We start from the raw sequence: 18,122 nt of genomic DNA, 5'->3' as shown, positions 1-18,122 counted from the left end.
TGAAAGAACATTCTGTGGGTCCATAGCAATCCCTATGCTGCCATAGTTTTATGGTATCTCTCTGTACAGGCTATGAGCAAACTTAGGGGGCTGTTCCTGCTGAATTGTGCTTAGTACAGGGGAATCCCTATGCTGCCATAGTTTTATGGTATCTCTCTGTACAGGCTATGAGCAAACTTAGGGGGCTGTTCCTGCTGAATTGTGCTTAGTACAGGGGAATCCCTATGCTGCCATAATTTTATGGTATCTCTCTGTACAGGTTATGAGCAAACTTAGGGGGCTGTTCCTGCTGAATTGTGCTTAGTACAGGGGAATCCCTATGCTGCCATAGTTTTATGGTATCTCTCTGTACAGGCTATGAGCAAACTTAGGGGGCTGTTCCTGCTGAATTGTGCTTAGTACAGGGGAATCCCTATGCTGCCATAGTTTTATGGTATCTCTCTGTACAGGCTATGAGCAAACTTAGGGGGCTGTTCCTGCTGAATTGTGCTTAGTACAGGGGAATCCCTATGCTGCCATAGTTTTATGGTATCTCTCTGTACAGGCTATGAGCAAACTTAGGGGGCTGTTCCTGCTAAATTGTGCTTAGTATAGGGGAATCCCTATGCTGCCATAGATTTATGGTATCTCTCTGTACAGGCTGCATGAGATGTTTATTCAGTTGCCGCTATATTTATATAATTTAATTTTCAGCCTGATACCCCTAATGAACACACTCCCTTACTTGAAGGATTATGGCCCAGACTAATACTGAGGATGAGCATTGACACGTGGAACAGCTGCAAATGTTTTGCCATAAGCCATCCAATGAAAATCATACACAAGGCAAAGTGCTCTCAGTTTGCGATTAGAAACATATATTTTCCTTAAATTTGAATAAAAATGTGGGTGCAATAATTGTGAACAATTAAAACAGTTGTGACTGCGTGCACTTAAATAAATTCCCCCTCCCACAGCCTGGATCCGGCACAGTACGGCAGGGTTTAAAGGATAACTCTGGGCCCGGCTCAGGCGTGTAAATGACTGTGTCTCTTTCAGATGTGCTGCACTTCTAACAATGCACAGAACTTTCCCACACCACATCCTCTGTCACCCACCCACCCAGTGGTGCTCTGATAATCACACTGACACGGGCTGAATCTACAGGCCAGGGGGTTTATTCAACTCCTGCCAACTCACTCTCTGAACCCTCCCTGTTCACTCTCCTGCCCAGGGTCGGACTGGGGGGTGAAGGGCCACCCTGCAGGTGCCCGCAACGCCGCCCCCCCCCCCCCCCCACAGGGGCCCCTAACCCCCCTCGCAGGGCCCCCCACCCGATGTCCTCCCCAGAGCATGTAAATTTAACGTGCCAGGGTAAGAACAGCCGGGCAGGGGGAGCGCCGGCTATGGTCGGGCCTGGGCCGCAGGGGCCCACTAGAGCCGGGCCCACCGGGATTTTTCCCGGTGTCCCGGCGGCCCAGTCTGACCCTGCTCCTGCCTCTTGATCACTCCAATCCCTGCCTCTCTGCCCACAGAGAAGGGTCCTGTACATGTCCAGTTGGGTAGACCGTGCACGACCCAGACCCAAAACTTACATAGTAACATAGTAAGTTGGGTTGAAAAAAGACATACGTCCATCATGTTCAACCATAATGCCTATATATAACCTGCCTAACTTCTAGTTAACTTAGGTAACTTAACCCAGATCTGCTACCTAACCCTACCTGTAAGGGGTTGAACCAAGAACATCCCCTGCACATTAATGGAACCAGGGACATTCTGGCTGAACCCCAACCTTGGAGCAGGTACCCAACCCACTGCAGGACCCTACCACACACAGCTCTATCTGCCCAACCCTAGTGTGTGTGTGCGCGCGTATTTGTTACACGTGACCTCGTATTTCTAGTGAAACCCAGTCGAGGCAGAACAGCAAGATTCTTGAAGGTTTCCTCTGCACCACAGAACAGACACTAAATACACAGAGATACAAAGCTCAGCACAACACCCAAGTTAAGGCTGGGGTTGGTTACAAATATACTCTCTCCTAAAGGTTAAACAAGAAAAACAGAACTTTTGTTGGGGCTGCCTGCACTTAGCACGCTGGCCTCTGATTAAAGGGGAACTAAGCACCTTCTTAATATACATTCATTCCACATTGAATATGTGCAAATATTATTGCTGATAAAAGTGTCTTTCTGTCCCTTTATACAGTATTCCCAGATGAGGTCTTATGGGATAAAATAATTTTTTTTTAAAAAAAATAGCGTAATAGAGGAGGGCGCTCCAGAGTATTATTGTTTAAACCAAAGCACAAGGTATCACTTTATTCACACTAAAAAATCATTTTGTTCCTTTTTATTCTCTGGTCCTGACTCTTGAAACAAGTTAAAAAGTCAGTTTTCCTCCAGCTAGTTTCTACTACATTGTTCTTGGAGTCAGAACCAGTAGTACAGAGAATATAAACAGCCAGACAGATTCAATAGCAGTGGTCTGCGGCTGGGGCACTGGGGTACCAAAAAAAGAACAGCATGATACACAGGAAACGAGATACACATCACTTCCTGTTTCATCGACCTCTGACACCAACTTATAACACAAGATATAGAAGTGCATACCCCATACGCAGAGTTGCAACCAGCCTATCACTCTGTACATTGCTTCCACTATTCAGCTATTTCTATGTGTCTAAAATGCAATTTCCCACAATGTGCTATTCAGAGAATCCATTCTTCATTGTAATTCTTCTCTAATAATCAAACAATACTTTCTCATAACTCCATCCCTCCAGGGGGCCCCAAATATTAAGCCGTTGTTTACCTGGGCCCCGGACAGAGTGTTCCACCAACTAGTAGAAGGGAATGGGGTCCCAGTGAAAACAAAATGGTGGACAAACAAGTGGACCCTGATTTACCTTAGGCATGTGCCATAATGTCACCCAGGCATGTTCCACTCAAACTGTCCTGCAAGCCACCCTCTTTATGAGGGTGCATATTTGGGGGGGGGGGGGGTGCCCCTCTACCATGAGGCCCCTGGTGACAGTACATCCTGAACTCTTCTTAATGGGAGCCCCAAATAGGCATCTGTATTCCTGTTTAGGTATCTTACAATGAATCTAACTAGCAATCAGCACAGGCATTTAGTATGAAGCACCTGCTATTAAATACAATGATAATACTGCCCATGCAGCTAGGCTCAGGGGCTATGACAGACAATGGAGAAAAGTGAAATTACAGAACCATCTGGTTGCTAGGGTCCTTGTCCTAAGTAACCAAGAGAAGATGGATAACAAAGCTAGATTTTTATTCCTAATTAGGATAAAAGTTATTTATAAGGTGACTCTGAACCATCTAATTGTGCCCGAGCCAATATTAAGCCCCAGTGAAATTTGAATGGCAGGCAAATAGTTTATAGCTTTATCGCCGATGCTGCTGTAGTGGCGTTAGTTCTGCTTTTCCTGCAGAGCAACCGCAGGGTTAAAGCCGCCGGCCTGACGTGCAGTCATCTGTAAATACACAGCGTATCTGCCGGTCTGCATAGATCTGTTTACAGAGAGAGGACAGAGTGCCAGAAACAAGGATAGGTGCCATCTGTAATGGGCATGCAAATATACTGTTGGCTTAGAGTATGCAAAGGCGCAACAACAGCCTGTCCTTCATGCAAATGTGTGCCCCTGGGGTTGGCATTTACCCATGTAAGCTATATGGCATGCACCAGGCTGCCTACAGTGGTGTTGGGGCCCAGGGCAAAACTGAGGGCGCTCAAGGGCTGGTAAGTCGGGCAACAATGATATAAAATAGAGTGTTATATTCACCATCTTGCCCCTTGGCATGGTATAATCACCTGTATATCACTAAGTGATACACACTAGGCTAGAGGAACTATGCAAAAGGTTGTCAAACTGAGAGGTTGTCTGATCCAACATTGGGGTCCCCCGTAGCAAGTTTACAGATATATGAACAACTCTGCTACTTTAGTTCTGAGGAAATCCTGGGCACAAATAAGCACTCACCCCAAATCTCCCCTTAACTGGCCTTCAGGCTGGGCCCCCTTAGCTCATAACAAGGTTACAGATATATAGAAACATTGGGGTAACAGTCACCCTGCTATAGTTCCAGGGGTACCCAGGGCACAAATAAGCACTCACCCCAAATCTCCCCCTAACTGGCCTTCAGGCTGGGCCCCCTTAGCTCATAACAAGGTTACAGATATATAGAAACATTGGGGTAACAGTCACCCTGCTATAGTTCCAGGGGTACCCAGGGCACAAATAAGCACTCACCCCAAATCTCCCCCTAACTGGCCTTCAGGCTGGGCCCCCTTAGCTCATAACAAGGTTACAGATATATAGAAACATTGGGGTAACAGTCACCCTGCTATAGTTCCAGGGGTACCCAGGGCACAAATAAGCACTCACCCCAAATCTCACCCTAACTGGCCTACAGGCTGGGCCCCCTTAGCCCATAACAAGGTTACAGATATATAGAAACATTGGGGTAACAGTCACCCTGCTATAGTTCCAGGGGTACCCAGCGCATAAATAAGCACTCACCCCAAACCTAACTTTCGTTGCCACCCCTTTCCCCAGGTAGATCACCTGTATAAATTGGCTCTACAAGGAACCTGCTTTATAGCAATAAAGCAAAGAATATTGTGGATATGAAGATATTAGAAATAAACCGATATATCAATAATTTTTAGGAATATAAATCTGACGCTACCCCAGCCAATACACAAGCTGGTTACAAACCCAGTTTCTCAGTTTTGCCATAATACTTGGGAGTTAAAGAGTTAATTGTGTGTTCAGGGCTTATACCTTTGCTGCCTGCACACAGACTATGGTTTGGTTACCAGGGTTGAGTTTTTAGTTGCTGCAGCGTCATTAACACTTTGCTCTAGGGCTACATTGCTCTATTATGTAGGGCAGAGAGGTCAGTCAACTTGGGAGCCCCTTGGCCCCTTAAAAATACCGATAATTTCCTCTTTAAGATTCTGCCCTGCCTTCTCTCCATTCGTTAAACAGTTAACCCATGCAATAGGTTAAATAGGACTGACTCTACACTAATCATTTGCACCCCTGGTGTCACCCCTCCATACTGACTGACAGGTTTCACCCTAGGTCCCTTGCACCATATTGTTTTAACCCTCTCAGAGCCTCAAGCACGCATCCTTTTTCACTCCCGCCCAACAAACCTTCTGCAGCATCTGGATAAACAGTATCATAGTCAAAGAGGTCGGAAAAGTTCAGCTCGACTTCGTGGCTGGCAGTATCTTGGCTGCACCCCTCGGGTGGGATGGAGTCCTGAAGTCGGTCCACGTAGCTCAGGTCCATTGTGAAGTTTTGGGGTACTTGAGATCCAGGTGGGCTTTTCAGGGCTTTCGCTGCTCTGGGATGGGAGGCGAATTCCTGGAAAACTTTTCAGTCCCCGTTAAAAATAAGCTTTCAAGAACATACTGATGGACGGAGGGAGAAACAGTCGAGGTGAAGAGGGCAATTAAAGGGTCTCCTAGAATCTACCCCTGAAGGTGCCTAATGAAAAGGTGCCGTCTGCCTGGTAGCTGGAAGACGAGCGGGGATGAGAGAGTGTTGGTGACAGCAGATCACAAGTGCGTGAAATTAGCAGCCAGGCACGACAGCCACCCTTACTTCCTGCTCTGTGCAGACACCTGCTACTAAGGGGGGGCGGGGCTTCCAGCCACAACTGGGGACAGATACATTGTAGCAAGTGAGCAAACAGCTCCAGCAACGCAGCACGAACAGAAAGCGGAACCAGCCCAGTGATTCCATTCTCTCTTGCTTCCCACTTCGGTACAGGCCAACAAGCATCACTGCTGGCTCCGTGTAACAGCGAAATCCAACCGAACACTTTGGGATAATGAAAGAAAACTGAATTCTAAGCAACTTTCCAAAGTTTCAGTGGTGTAAATGTAATTGCTCTTCAGTGCTTTTATGCCTTTCTGTTCTGTAGTTACAGAACCATTGTAGCAAAAGGTTTGTTAACCAGCTAGCCTCTGCTCTGTTGATTCAGAAGTCAGAACCAGCAGTGAAACTCACAGCTTTCAACCACATTTACACTTCGGGGCAGATTCATTAAAGTACGAGTTCGAATCCCGAAATGGGAAAAATTCGGATTGGATACGATTCTGATGATCGCAAATATCACGAAAATGCTTAAGAAAAAATCGTATTAGTCATGATAAAATCGTATTGGCAATCCAAATGTCACTAAATGTTCGTATCCGAACGATCGGAAACGGTGGGAAAACCTTTCAGACTTTGATCCTTCTGTGCATGATTTTGGAAGCCTCCCATAGGGCTCATTGGCACTCTGCAGCTCCAACCTGCCCCAAGGAAAGTCTCCCATAGGGCTCAATGGCACTCTGCAGCTCCAACCTGCCCCAAGGAAAGTCTCCCATAGGGGTCAATGGCACTCTGCAGCTCCAACCCAGCCCAAGGAAAGTCTCCCATAGGGCTCAATGGCACTCTGCAGCTCCAACCCGGCCCAAGGAAAGTCTCCCATAGGGCCCAATGGCACTCTGCAGCTCCAACCTGGCCCAAGGAAAGTCTCCCATAGGGCTCAATGGCACTCTGCAGCTCCAACCCGGCCCAAGGAAAGTCACCCATAGGACTCAATGGCACTCTGCAGCTCCAACCCGGCCCAAGGAAAGTCTCCCATAGGGCTCAATGGCACTCTGCAGCTCCAACAAGGCCCAAGAAGAGTCTCCCATAGGGCTCAATGGCACTCTGCAGCTCCAACAAGACCCAAGGAAAGTCTCCCATAGGGCTCAATGGCACTCTGCAGCTCCAACAAGGCCCAAGGAAAGTCTCCCATAGGGCTCAATGGCACTCTGCAGCTCCAACAAGACCCAAGGAAAGTCTCCCATAGGGCTCAATGGCACTCTGCAGCTCCAACAAGACCCAAGGAAAGTCTCCCATAGGGCTCAATGGCACTCTGCAGCTCCAACCCGGCCCAAGGAAAGTCACCCATAGGACTCAATGGCACTCTGCAGCTCCAACCCGGCCCAAGGAAAGTCTCCCATAGGGCTCAATGGCACTCTGCAGCTCCAACAAGGCCCAAGGAAAGTCTCCCATAGGGCTCAATGGCACTCTGCAGCTCCAACAAGACCCAAGGAAAGTCTCCCATAGGGCTCAATGGCACTCTGCAGCTCCAACAAGGCCCAAGGAAAGTCTCCCATAGGGCTCAATGGCACTCTGCAGCTCCAACAAGACCCAAGGAAAGTCTCCCATAGGGCTCAATGGCACTCTGCAGCTCCAACCCGGCCCAAGGAAAGTCACCCATAGGACTCAATGGCACTCTGCAGCTCCAACCCGGCCCAAGGAAAGTCTCCCATAGGGCTCAATGGCACTCTGCAGCTCCAACAAGGCCCAAGGAAAGTCTCCCATAGGGCTCAATGGCACTCTGCAGCTCCAACAAGACCCAAGGAAAGTCTCCCATAGGGCTCAATGGCACTCTGCAGCTCCAACAAGGCCCAAGGAAAGTCTCCCATAGGGCTCAATGGCACTCTGCAGCTCCAACAAGACCCAAGGAAAGTCTCCCATAGGGCTCAATGGCACTCTGCAGCTCCAACCCGGCCCAAGGAAAGTCACCCATAGGACTCAATGGCACTCTGCAGCTCCAACCTGGCCCAAGGAAAGTCACAATACTGAAGCTTGAATGAATCCGAAACTTTTGTACTTACTTATATCATCTCAAATATGCAGATTCTTGTGCCAGTGTCACTTGGTTGCTCAGCGTCTCTCTGCCAATGATTGCGCAACGATTAAACAAATGTAGAAATATGCGCAGAATGAAATTCTTATTATTCTTATTCTTATTTGTCTTATTTGTCTTATTTACATCCACAAGTGCAGTGAGAAAAGTACAGTTTCAGCAGATGCTATGTTTTTTTCCCACAAAGCAGCATTTCCCAAGAATTTCGGCATGACTGCAGGCATGAACAGGCGATTCTCTTGACGCAATTGTCCTGCACCTACCGCAATTGGTTCTGATTCACCAGAAACCGCGCCAAATATTTTTTAAGTCTGACTGGTATCATTTCTGATTTCTGTCAGTGTAACCGAACTGTGCCTATTGATTCAGAGCACTGGGAAAACTGAAGCTTGGGCCTGGTCCAGAGGTGGCAGTAGCTCCTGGGTTTCCCTGCTTCAATAGGTGCAGCAGCGTATGGTTCAGGATGACAATTTGTGCGGTCAGGCCCGGATCTGTGGAGAGGCCACAAAGGCCCGGGCCTAGGGCGGCAGAAGTTTAGGGGCGGCATGCCGCCCCACCGCAAGAAGATTTTTAAATTTGGCTCCCATACGGAGCAGTCGGGACCTCTCCCCTCTGCTCCGTATGGGAGTTTAAAGGAGCGCATGCGCACTCGTGGCTGCGGGGGGGGGGGGGGGGTTGCCGCGCACGGGGGACACACCAACAGGGGCAAAGGGAAATCTGGCCCTGTGTGCGGTGCCCATTACAACTATAGGGTTTTTATGTTTTTTTTTATAGGAGCAAGGAGCGTATTTTGATACAATTGCTGCGGGGGGAAAAGTGCAAGTTGTCCACTAGCTGAAACCGTTCTATTTTTACATTTACATTTTGCTCACAATTCTTTAAATCCTAGGAGTGCTGCCCTATGGTCTTGATAAAGGTCTCAGATACAGACCGAAACGTTGGCCTGTCGTGTAATGTATTTATTATAATAAAAGTTATGTTTTAAATGATTCCCGGTGTGCACCAATATTCACTAGATTTTTATATATAAAATAGTCCACACGACAGCACCACACTCCAAAATCCGCTGCTCTGCAGCTACCCCTGTGCACGGGATATCATATAAATATCAAAATAAAACAGCCAGCACCAAGGGTCTTTGTGTTTCAAAAAATCTCTTGTGTATTATAATTGCATGTACAACCGACGTCCCAAAAGGGGCCGAAACGTCGGTTGTACATGCAATTATAATACACAAGAGATTGTTTGAAACACAAAGACCCTTGGTGCTGGCTGTTTTATTTTGATATATATATATATATAGTAACGGTGGCATTTACTACCTGCAGGGTGCTGTGCAAAGTGCAAAGACCAGATGCAATCGACCATGTGCTTAGATTTAAAAAAGGAATTCCCCCAGGTCTCTGTAATCTGTTTCAAGGTGCAAAGACATACAAGGGATCAGCAGGCAGTTCTGTATTCGTGGGGTGAATGTGTGTGTGTGGGGGGGGGGGGGAGTGGTGGCAAGAAGGTAACCTCCTTTTTCCTAACTAGGAAGTTAGAAAAAAATTAAATAATGACTTGGTATAACCTGGACTCACAGCTCTGGAAAATAAATGAACCCAAGACTTTAAGCAGAAAGGAGCCAGGGATATCCCTCAGTGACTAAAATCTCTCACTTTTTCCCCCAAGCAGGTATCCCTTTGTGCCGCTCAAGCCCCGCTTGAATCAGCGCAAGGAATATGTGGGAGTGGGGAAAGACACAGCAGAACAGCGCTCAGTACACCGGCCTGGATAATTTTATAAAAACGAGATGAATTGGCCTGTAGTAAAAGATGAGGAATTTTGGGGACATTTTAAAGTATCATTTTCCTGTAAGAAGGTAAAAGCTAAACTCCCTGCAGTGTTGTGCAGCCGGGTATTCAGTATACAGGTAAATCCTGTTCCACCAAAGTCTTTAAAACAAAAAAAGTGCACATTCCCTTTCATCTGAAAAGTTGCACAACAAAGGTTTGAAGAGGAAGTAACATGTAGTATGTTACAGACTAAAGTCATGTAAATATGTGCTCTGTGTTATTCGCTATACATTATTTGCCTTTATAGTCTTTAACTTTCCAACATGAAAAATAAGTTAGTAGTTGGTTGCTATGACCAGTGACCTTGGGAACCATGCTGTCAATTAATTGCAATGGTAGATCCTACTTGTTATTACAATAAGATATCTTGCTATTTCGACCCTTTCCTATTCATAGTCCGAATGACAGAATGAAATAAGTACTGGCATCCTGTGACCCCCCTCCTTTGTATGCCCCCCCCCACCTGTGTGCCCTACTCTGTCTGTGTGTGCCATACTCTGCCTGCCCTATGCTGCCTGTCTGTGTGTGCCATACTCTGCTTGCCCTATGCTGCCTGTGTGTGCCATACTCTGCCTGCCCTATGCTGCCTGTGTGTGCCATGCTCTGCCTGCTCTATGCTGCCTGCCCTACCTGTGTGTGCCATACTCTGCCTGCCCTATGCTGCCTGTTTGTGTGTGCCATACTCTGCTTGCCCTATGCTGCCTGTGTGTGCCATACTCTGCCTGCCCTATGCTGCCTGTGTGTGCCATACTCTACCTGCCCTAAGTTGTCTGTACCATGCTCTGCCTGTGCTACCCTGCTTGCTTGTGCCATACTATGCCTGCCCTGTGTGTTCCTTACTCTACCTGTCCTATGCTGCCTGTGTGTTCCATGCTCTGCCTGCTCTATGCTGCCTGCCCTACCTGTGTGTGCCATACTCTGCCTGCCCTATGCTGCCTGTGTGTGTCATACTCTACCTGCCCTATGCTGTCTGTGTGTGCCATACTCTGCCTGCCCTATGCTGCCTGTGTGTGCCATACTCTGCCTGCCCTATGCTGCCTGTGTGTGCCATACTCTGCCTGCCCTATGCTGCCTGTGTGTGCCATACTCTGTCTGCCCTATGCTGCCTGTGTGTGCCATACTCTGCCTGCCCTATGCTGTCTGTGTGTACCATATTCTGCCTGACCTATGCTGCCTGTGTGTGCCATACTCTGCCTGCCCTATGCTGCCTGTGTTTGCCATACTCTGCCTGCCCTATGCTGCCTGTGTGTACCATGCTTTTTTTGTATTTTATTTGATTTTGTATCATGTATTCTTATGCTGTGTAATCAAAAGCTATTTATAAACCTTATCATACATCATCGTTCTACTGAAAAAAACTACAGTATTGAATTCCATGAGCTTATAAAACAGTTTAAAAGGAAGAACAATCTCCTTTTGTCCTTTTGTAATAACAGTGCTAAGATTTCTTTTTAAGTAATGGCTTGCTGTATTTGACAGTAGCCTCACAACAGGAGGGCTTCAGCAGCATCCTGCCCTACAATATGTAAAAAGCCTACTTTCTCTTAAATAGCATCTGATACAATATGGCATATCTTAAGTGAATATTCACTATACAGAGAATAAATTTCAAGGATATTAGAAGCATCAAGGAGCACAGGCTGAATTATACAGGGAACTCGGAGTATCACTCATGTATTATAAGGGATAATGTACCCCCTACTGTAAATGATAAGGATATTAGAAGTCACTGAGGGGTTCTGTGCCCATATAAAGGCACAAGGCTGCAGGCTGAGTTATACAGGGAACTCTGAGTATCACTCATGTATTATAAGGGATAATGTACCCCCTACTGTAAATGATGAGGATATTAGCAGTCACTGAGGGGTTCTGTGCCCATATAAAGGCACAAGGCTGCAGGCTGAGTTATACAGGGAACTCTGAGTATCACTCATGTATTATAAGGGATAATGTACCCCCTACTGTAAATGATGAGGATATTAGCAGTCACTGAGGGGTTCTGTGCCCATATAAAGGCACAAGGCTGCAGGCTGAGTTATACAGGGAACTCTGAGTATCAGTCCTGTATTATAAGGGATAATGTACCCCCTACTGTAAATGATAAGGATATTAGAAGTCACTGAGGGGTTCTGTGCCCATATAAAGGCACAAGGCTGCAGGCTGAGTTATACAGGGAACTCTGAGTATCAGTCATGTATTATAAGGGATAATGTACCCCAACTGTAAATTTAATGTACGCCATAGCTGAGATGGTTCGGGTCAGGAAAAGGAAATGAACTCGAAACAGCCAGAGGAACTGTTGAAGTCTCTGCATCATTAATACCCAGAAATAATTCACATCTATGTTCCATGGAATATAGATGTGAAACTACAGAATCAGTCAAATTCAAGGAAATGCCAAACCAAGACTGTTTCAATTAGTACAGAAATCTGATCTTCCTGGTACTTCTCTCGATAAATATGCCAGTAACAGAACAGAAGCCTTGGCTAAGATTTACTAGGAAAAGGAATATGGATGGATTTAAGCACCATGACCCCCTAGCCATTTTATAACATTGAATGTAAATTTATAATTGATGAAATGGGGGGGGGGGACTACTGAATTGGGGTATTGGTTACTACTGGCAACTGCACTGGTTTACTTTAGAACCCATGTTAGCTAATCACCCCTTATATAGCAATTATGATATGGAATTATGTTTTTTTTATTATTTTTTTTGTCCTACTTTGACAAATTTGTAACATTAACATTATCATTGGCCAGAGAATTTAATTTGATTTCTTTTGTCAGCCTCAACTACTATGTTACAAAGCAAGTCATGTTGGGTTCAGCTCCTGAATGTATGGGTAGTCTTTCTCCAGAACATCTTGTCTTCTCATTGGGTCTTTGTGCTTACCCTTATCTGAGTTCTGTTGTTTGCTGGGAAATGCTGTCCAACAGGTTTTACTAAATACGCCAAATTTTGTTTCCAGTAACTTGAAAATTTTGTTTCCAGTAACTTAAAAATCAAAGAATCCAGAGATGTAGTGGTGCTAGGTTTTCTGTGTAGAAATAGATCACAATACTATGTCAACAGCACATGTCAGCAGGAACAGCCCATTGAATGTGTCCGTAGCCTGTACAGCAGGGGTCTCAAACTCGCGGCCCGCGGGCCATTTGCGGCCCTCGGTACAGTATTTTGTGGCCCGCACCAACGCCTTCTCAAAAGCAATGAATGGGTCGCGATTTTTATTGCGATTCAAGGGATAATGCAAGGCACGGCGGGAGCTGCTGATTGCGGAAATGACATTATGCCACCATAACAGTTATTATAGGAAGACATTCTGTGTGCACAATTAGCTGCTAAGGAGCTAATTGTGCACACAGAACGTCTTCCCATAATAACTGTTATGGTATAACGTCATTTCCGCAATCAGCAGCTCCCGCCCGCCGTGCCTTGCATTATCCCTTGAAAGCCAATTTTTTGTGAAATCCCTTATGCGGCCCAGCCTCATCCTGACTTTGCCTCCTGCGGCCCCCAGGTAAATTGAGTTTGAGCCCCCTGCTGTACAGAGAGATACCATAAAACTATGGCAGCATAGGTATTCCCTGTACTAAGCACAATTCAGCAGGAACAGCCCATTGAATTTGTTCATAGCCTGTACAGAGAGATACCATGAAACTATGGCAGCATAGGTATTCCCCAGTACTAAGCACAATTTAGCAGGAACAGCCCCCTAAGTCTGCTCATAGCCTGTAAAGAGAGATACTATAATAGTATGCCAGGGGAGGTATTTTCCTGTACTAAGCACAATTCAGCAGGAACAGCCCCCTAAGTTTGCTCATAGCCTATACAGAGAGATACCATAAAACTATGGCAGCATAGGGATTCCTCCGTTCTAAGCACAATTCAGCAGGAACAGCCCCCTAAGTCTGCTCATAGCCTGTAAAGAGAGATACTATAATAGTATGCTAGGGGAGGTATTTTCCTGTACTAAGCACAATTCAGCAGGAACAGCCCCCTAAACTGCTCATAGCCTGTACAGAGAGATACTATAATAGTATGCCAAGGGAGGTATTTTCCTGTACTAAGCACAATTCAGCAGAAACAGCCCCCTAAGTTTGCTCATAGCCTGTACAGAGAGATACCATAAAACTATGGCAGCATAGGGATTCCCCTGTACTAAGCACAATTCAGCAGGAACAGCCCCCTAAGTCTGCTCATAGCCTGTACAGAGAGATACTATAATAGTATGCCAAGGGAGGTATTTTCCTGTACTAAGCACAATTCAGCAGGAACAGCCCCCTAAGTTTGCTCATAGCCTGTACAGAGAGATACCATAAAACTATGGCAGCATAGGGATTCCCTTGTACTAAGCACAATTCAGCAGGAACAGCCCCCTAAGTCTGCTCATAGCCTGTACAGAGAGATACTATAATAGTATGCCAAGGGAGGTATTTTCCTGTACTAAGCACAATTCAGCAGGAACAGCCCCCTAACTTTGCTCATAGCCTGTACAGAGAGATACTATACCATAAAACTATGGCAGCATAGGGATTCCCCTGTACTAAGCACAATTCAGTAGGAACAGCCCCCTAAGTCTGCTCATAGCCTGTACAGAGAGATACCATAAAACTATGGCAGCATAGGGATTCCCCTGTACTAAGCACAATTCAGCAGGAACAGCCCCCTAAGTTTGCTCATAGCCTGTGCAGAGAGATACCATAATAGTATGCCAGGGGAGATATTTTCCTGTACTAAGCACAACTTAGCAAATAAATATTTGAATAATATGCCTTTTAAATTCATTTATTTGATTTCTGCTCTGGTTAAATGGTGAGGATGGGCAGAGTAATGACAGTATTAGGAGGCTGTTCAGTGGTTCTGTTATGTTAGACTTAATGCTTTCGCTTCAGACATTTACAGCCAAGAAAAATCAGCGACTGCTTAATCGATTGCCCCGTAACCTCCCTGTGCTGTTATTTAATGGAAGCGCCTATTGATCGGAAACAGGGTTCACAGTACAGAGGAAAGAATAATGTAAAGAATACTTTGCTAACCCTCCTAAGGACCCGCAGCCCTTTACTGTGATAATTACAGGTAGATCTGCACTTCCTATAGTGCAATGTTCTAGATAGAAAGGATGGAGAATCTTGGCCTAGTGCAGGATTTCCACCAACAGCAGAAAACTGGTGCCAATTGGCTGCCACAAAGGCCACAAGGGTCGACACAAACATCATTTAATGGGCGGGTAGACTCCTCCTAATTGGTTATTAGCATGGTCCCCTCTGCCATGATAATCTTAGGGCTGCGAGCCATTAAAATGTAAGGGGAACTGGAGAGCAACACAAGCATAAAAATGTTCCTGGGGGTGCCAAATAAGGGCTGTGATTGGCTGTTTGGTAGTACCTATCTGGACCTGCAGCCTACGGGAGGCTCTGTTTGTCAGTGCACCAGGTTTTTATGCAACCAAAATTTTCCCTATATACAGTATATTTTATATCATGTGAAAAAAAATAGAATTACCATTTGGACGAGGAGACAAGGGGCCACTCCAGTAAGGGTTTGGGTAAGGCACAATTTTCCTGCCCAGAACAAGCCAAAGTAGGATATTTAGAGTAAGGCTTTCATCTTTCTTGTTTGGTTAAGCTGTGAATGGGCACAGTGTCTCACACTCAGCCCACAGCATGGTCGCAAAAACAAGGCGCGGCTCCCAGAATGCCAGCTCTGTTTCACCCGAGGACAATCCTCTGCTTTACTGGTGTCGGGACATAACGGGAAAATATAATTTTAAGAATGAGTTGAGTCACTTGCACTTTACTTGGCAGTGTGCCACAAATTCCAGGGACATTGCCTAAGATGTTGATAAACGAATTCCCCCCCCCCTCCCCTGTTCATGACATATACATCACCATATCTAGAAAACATGCTGAACTGGGCATTGTGTATAGTAAGGGAAACAAAGTAGGTGGCGACCCGTGCTGAATCGGCTACTTGAGCATTACATCATACTCCAGTGCCGCCACAGCTCTGGCCATGCACAAAAGGGGTTTATGTAGCAGATTGAGCAACGGTTGGCCCAGTCAAGTTACCCATAGCAACCAATTAGATGTTTGCTTTCATCATTGTAACTGCTGTAGGCCAGTAAAATCTAATTGCTTATTGGTTGCTATGGGATACTAGACAAGGCTAACTTTGTCCTCCGTACAACTGTTAAATTAACTCCTTATTTATTCCAGAAGTAATAATGTAAAATATATTAAAAAATAAGTAAAATTGTATATTATATACACAAATATAATTTATATTAGTCACTTGCTGATGCAGTTAAACAGGGCCACCATCAGATACCATAAAGTCCCATGCTACTTTTTGGCAACCCATTTTTTATCAACCCATTTCCTAGCCAGCAGGACAAAAACTAGGGCCGGGCAGAAGAGGCACGTGCCTAAGGCACATACCCACAATATACCCTAGTCACCCGAATTATGCCCAACCATGCCTGCCCAAAGCCAGCCTACTCCCCCAAAAATTTGACCCCTTTTTTACGGTCCTGGAAGGGGGAACATTGTAGTGGCAGAGCCCTGCAGTTTTACCACATGCCATGGAGACTTGCTGTAAATAAAATAAAAATTAAACTACACACACCTATTACACCCAAAGCAAAGATACCCCTGACCTCAGAAACCAAGCCCACTACTCAAAATATGAAATTAATTCTAGTAATTTCCTTTCCATGTTACTGGATTACTGATGAACTCTGATATAGAGCTAGTCTTACTAATAACTTTCAGTGGACACAAAAAGGCATTCCCAAATACATTCATCTCATCCCGGTCTAAAGTTCATGTTTTCCCCCCCTCAATCTAGTCTTCTGCGTTCCTATCTGTCAGACAGAGATCTCCCTGCCGTACGACATAGCCTGCCTGTTATTACAGCTGCATTCCCTGCCGCTGAAATGAAAGAATAACAGTGGAAGAAGGTCAGGGAGATAAAGAGGAAGATGGAAGAACCTTTATCTAGACAATTGTTTAAAGAATAATGAATATTCACTGGCTCAGATTTGTCTTTCAGTGACAAGTGGAGCTCTCTCGTCTCCTTTGTCCCCTGAATATTATCCTGAAAGGGAATGCTACTCATTTGTCGCAATCCTTCTGCTGCTACAGGTACCAGAGCCCTAATGTCCAACGTGTGCCACTCAACACATCATCAACCATAAACATCTCTTGAAGGCCAACATCAGGCATGAAAGGTCCTTCAAAGAAAGGCAGGTTTCTCTCCCCAAACAGTAAATGGAAGTTTCTTAGAACATCTAACGTTGCATGGCAAGTGCATATATAAGGCTAGAATGGCTGAACCATGGTTTTATATATCAGTACCCCTTCTATATGGAAAGGGGTTGCCTGTTTGAAAGCCGGACTAAGATACCAATCTAACAATCTAGGGTCCTAGATGTTATAATCAAGCCTTAAGGTTGTGCACAACCAGCCTGAAACAATGGCAGCTTTAACAAAAAAAAAATAGGGAAAAACCAATAGGGGAGTATAGCTCTTTATATTTCCATCAGACACATACCAAGGGAATGTTATAAATGTACATGTCCATTTCAGCAGAACCAGCACAGACACTAACCGCTATATGGCAGATAGCAGCCTGCAGATGGGTGACTGGTTTTTCCTTTCACAATCATTCATGTTATATACATTTATTACAATCCTGGACAAAACGCAGCAGGAGAGGCAGAGGGAGACATGCTCTGGGCTGAGGCCCAGACATGAAATTAATCAGAGACCAAAAGAAGAATTGAGGGTCCAGCAAAGGAACTACAACTGTAACCTTCTTCAGGCTGGTTTATAACTGTGTCGGCTCTGTGTGACGGCTTTATTACTGACTGATACTTTATTGTTTCTAAACGAACCCACACAGAGCATGGGTCACATTATAGCGCTATCAAATATATGGCTCTCCCTATTGCTCCATCTATATCTATCTATCTATCTATCTATCATCTATCCATATATATTTTCCCTCCCAAACTGTGTCTCTGTGTAAGTCCATGTCAGTGTTTTTTTAGACCAAGAGATAAATATTGAGTTATACAATAAGCTGTACCCTCATACTGTATTGTCTAAGGGAAACAATATGGCACCTCCCTCCCATATGTATAAATACAAATATACAGAGAAGGAATGTTCTGGGCACACAATAAGCTGTACCCTCATACTGTACTGTCTAAGGGAAACAATATGGCACCTCCCTCCCATATGTATAAATACAAATATACAGAGAAGGAATGTTCTGGGCACACAATAAGCTGTACCCTCATACTGTACTGTCTAAGGGAAACAATATGGCACCTCCCTCCCATATGTATAAATACAAATATACAGAGAAGGAATGTTCTGGGCACACAATAAGCTGTACCCTCATACTGTACTGTCTAAGGCAAACAATATGGCACCTCCCTCCCATATGTATAAATACAAATATACAGAGAAGGAATGTTCTGGGCACACAATAAGCTGTACCCTCATACTGTACTGTCTAAGGGAAACACTATGGCACCTCCCTCCCATATGTATAAATACAAATATACA

At 45.3% G+C, this 18,122-nt stretch overlaps 1 protein-coding gene across 7 annotated transcripts in view; it reads right to left on the bottom strand.

The window, feature by feature from the left end:
- The window catches only part of nfatc2 (nuclear factor of activated T cells 2), a 93,262-nt gene that overhangs the window by 71,363 nt on the left and 3,777 nt on the right, over nt 1-18,122 (bottom strand). For 2 of the 7 annotated variants that reach the window (XM_002933169.5, XM_031894304.1), the window contains exon 1: nt 5,170-5,627. The exons of 3 other annotated variants lie outside the window; for them this stretch is intronic. In XM_002933169.5, coding sequence (XP_002933215.2) covers nt 5,170-5,308 — 139 coding nt within the window. In that variant the 5' untranslated portion in view covers nt 5,309-5,627. Of the gene's footprint in view, nt 1-5,169; nt 5,628-18,122 lie in introns of those variants that run through there. 2 more of the 7 variants (XM_004918556.4, XM_004918557.4) reach the window with 2 other exon arrangements.

The sequence above is a fragment of the Xenopus tropicalis genome, chromosome 10, assembly GCF_000004195.4.
Source record: "Xenopus tropicalis strain Nigerian chromosome 10, UCB_Xtro_10.0, whole genome shotgun sequence".
Classification (NCBI taxonomy): domain Eukaryota; kingdom Metazoa; phylum Chordata; class Amphibia; order Anura; family Pipidae; genus Xenopus; species Xenopus tropicalis.
Note: the sequence above shows the minus strand (reverse complement) of the source record. Positions and strands in the feature narration are given on the sequence as shown.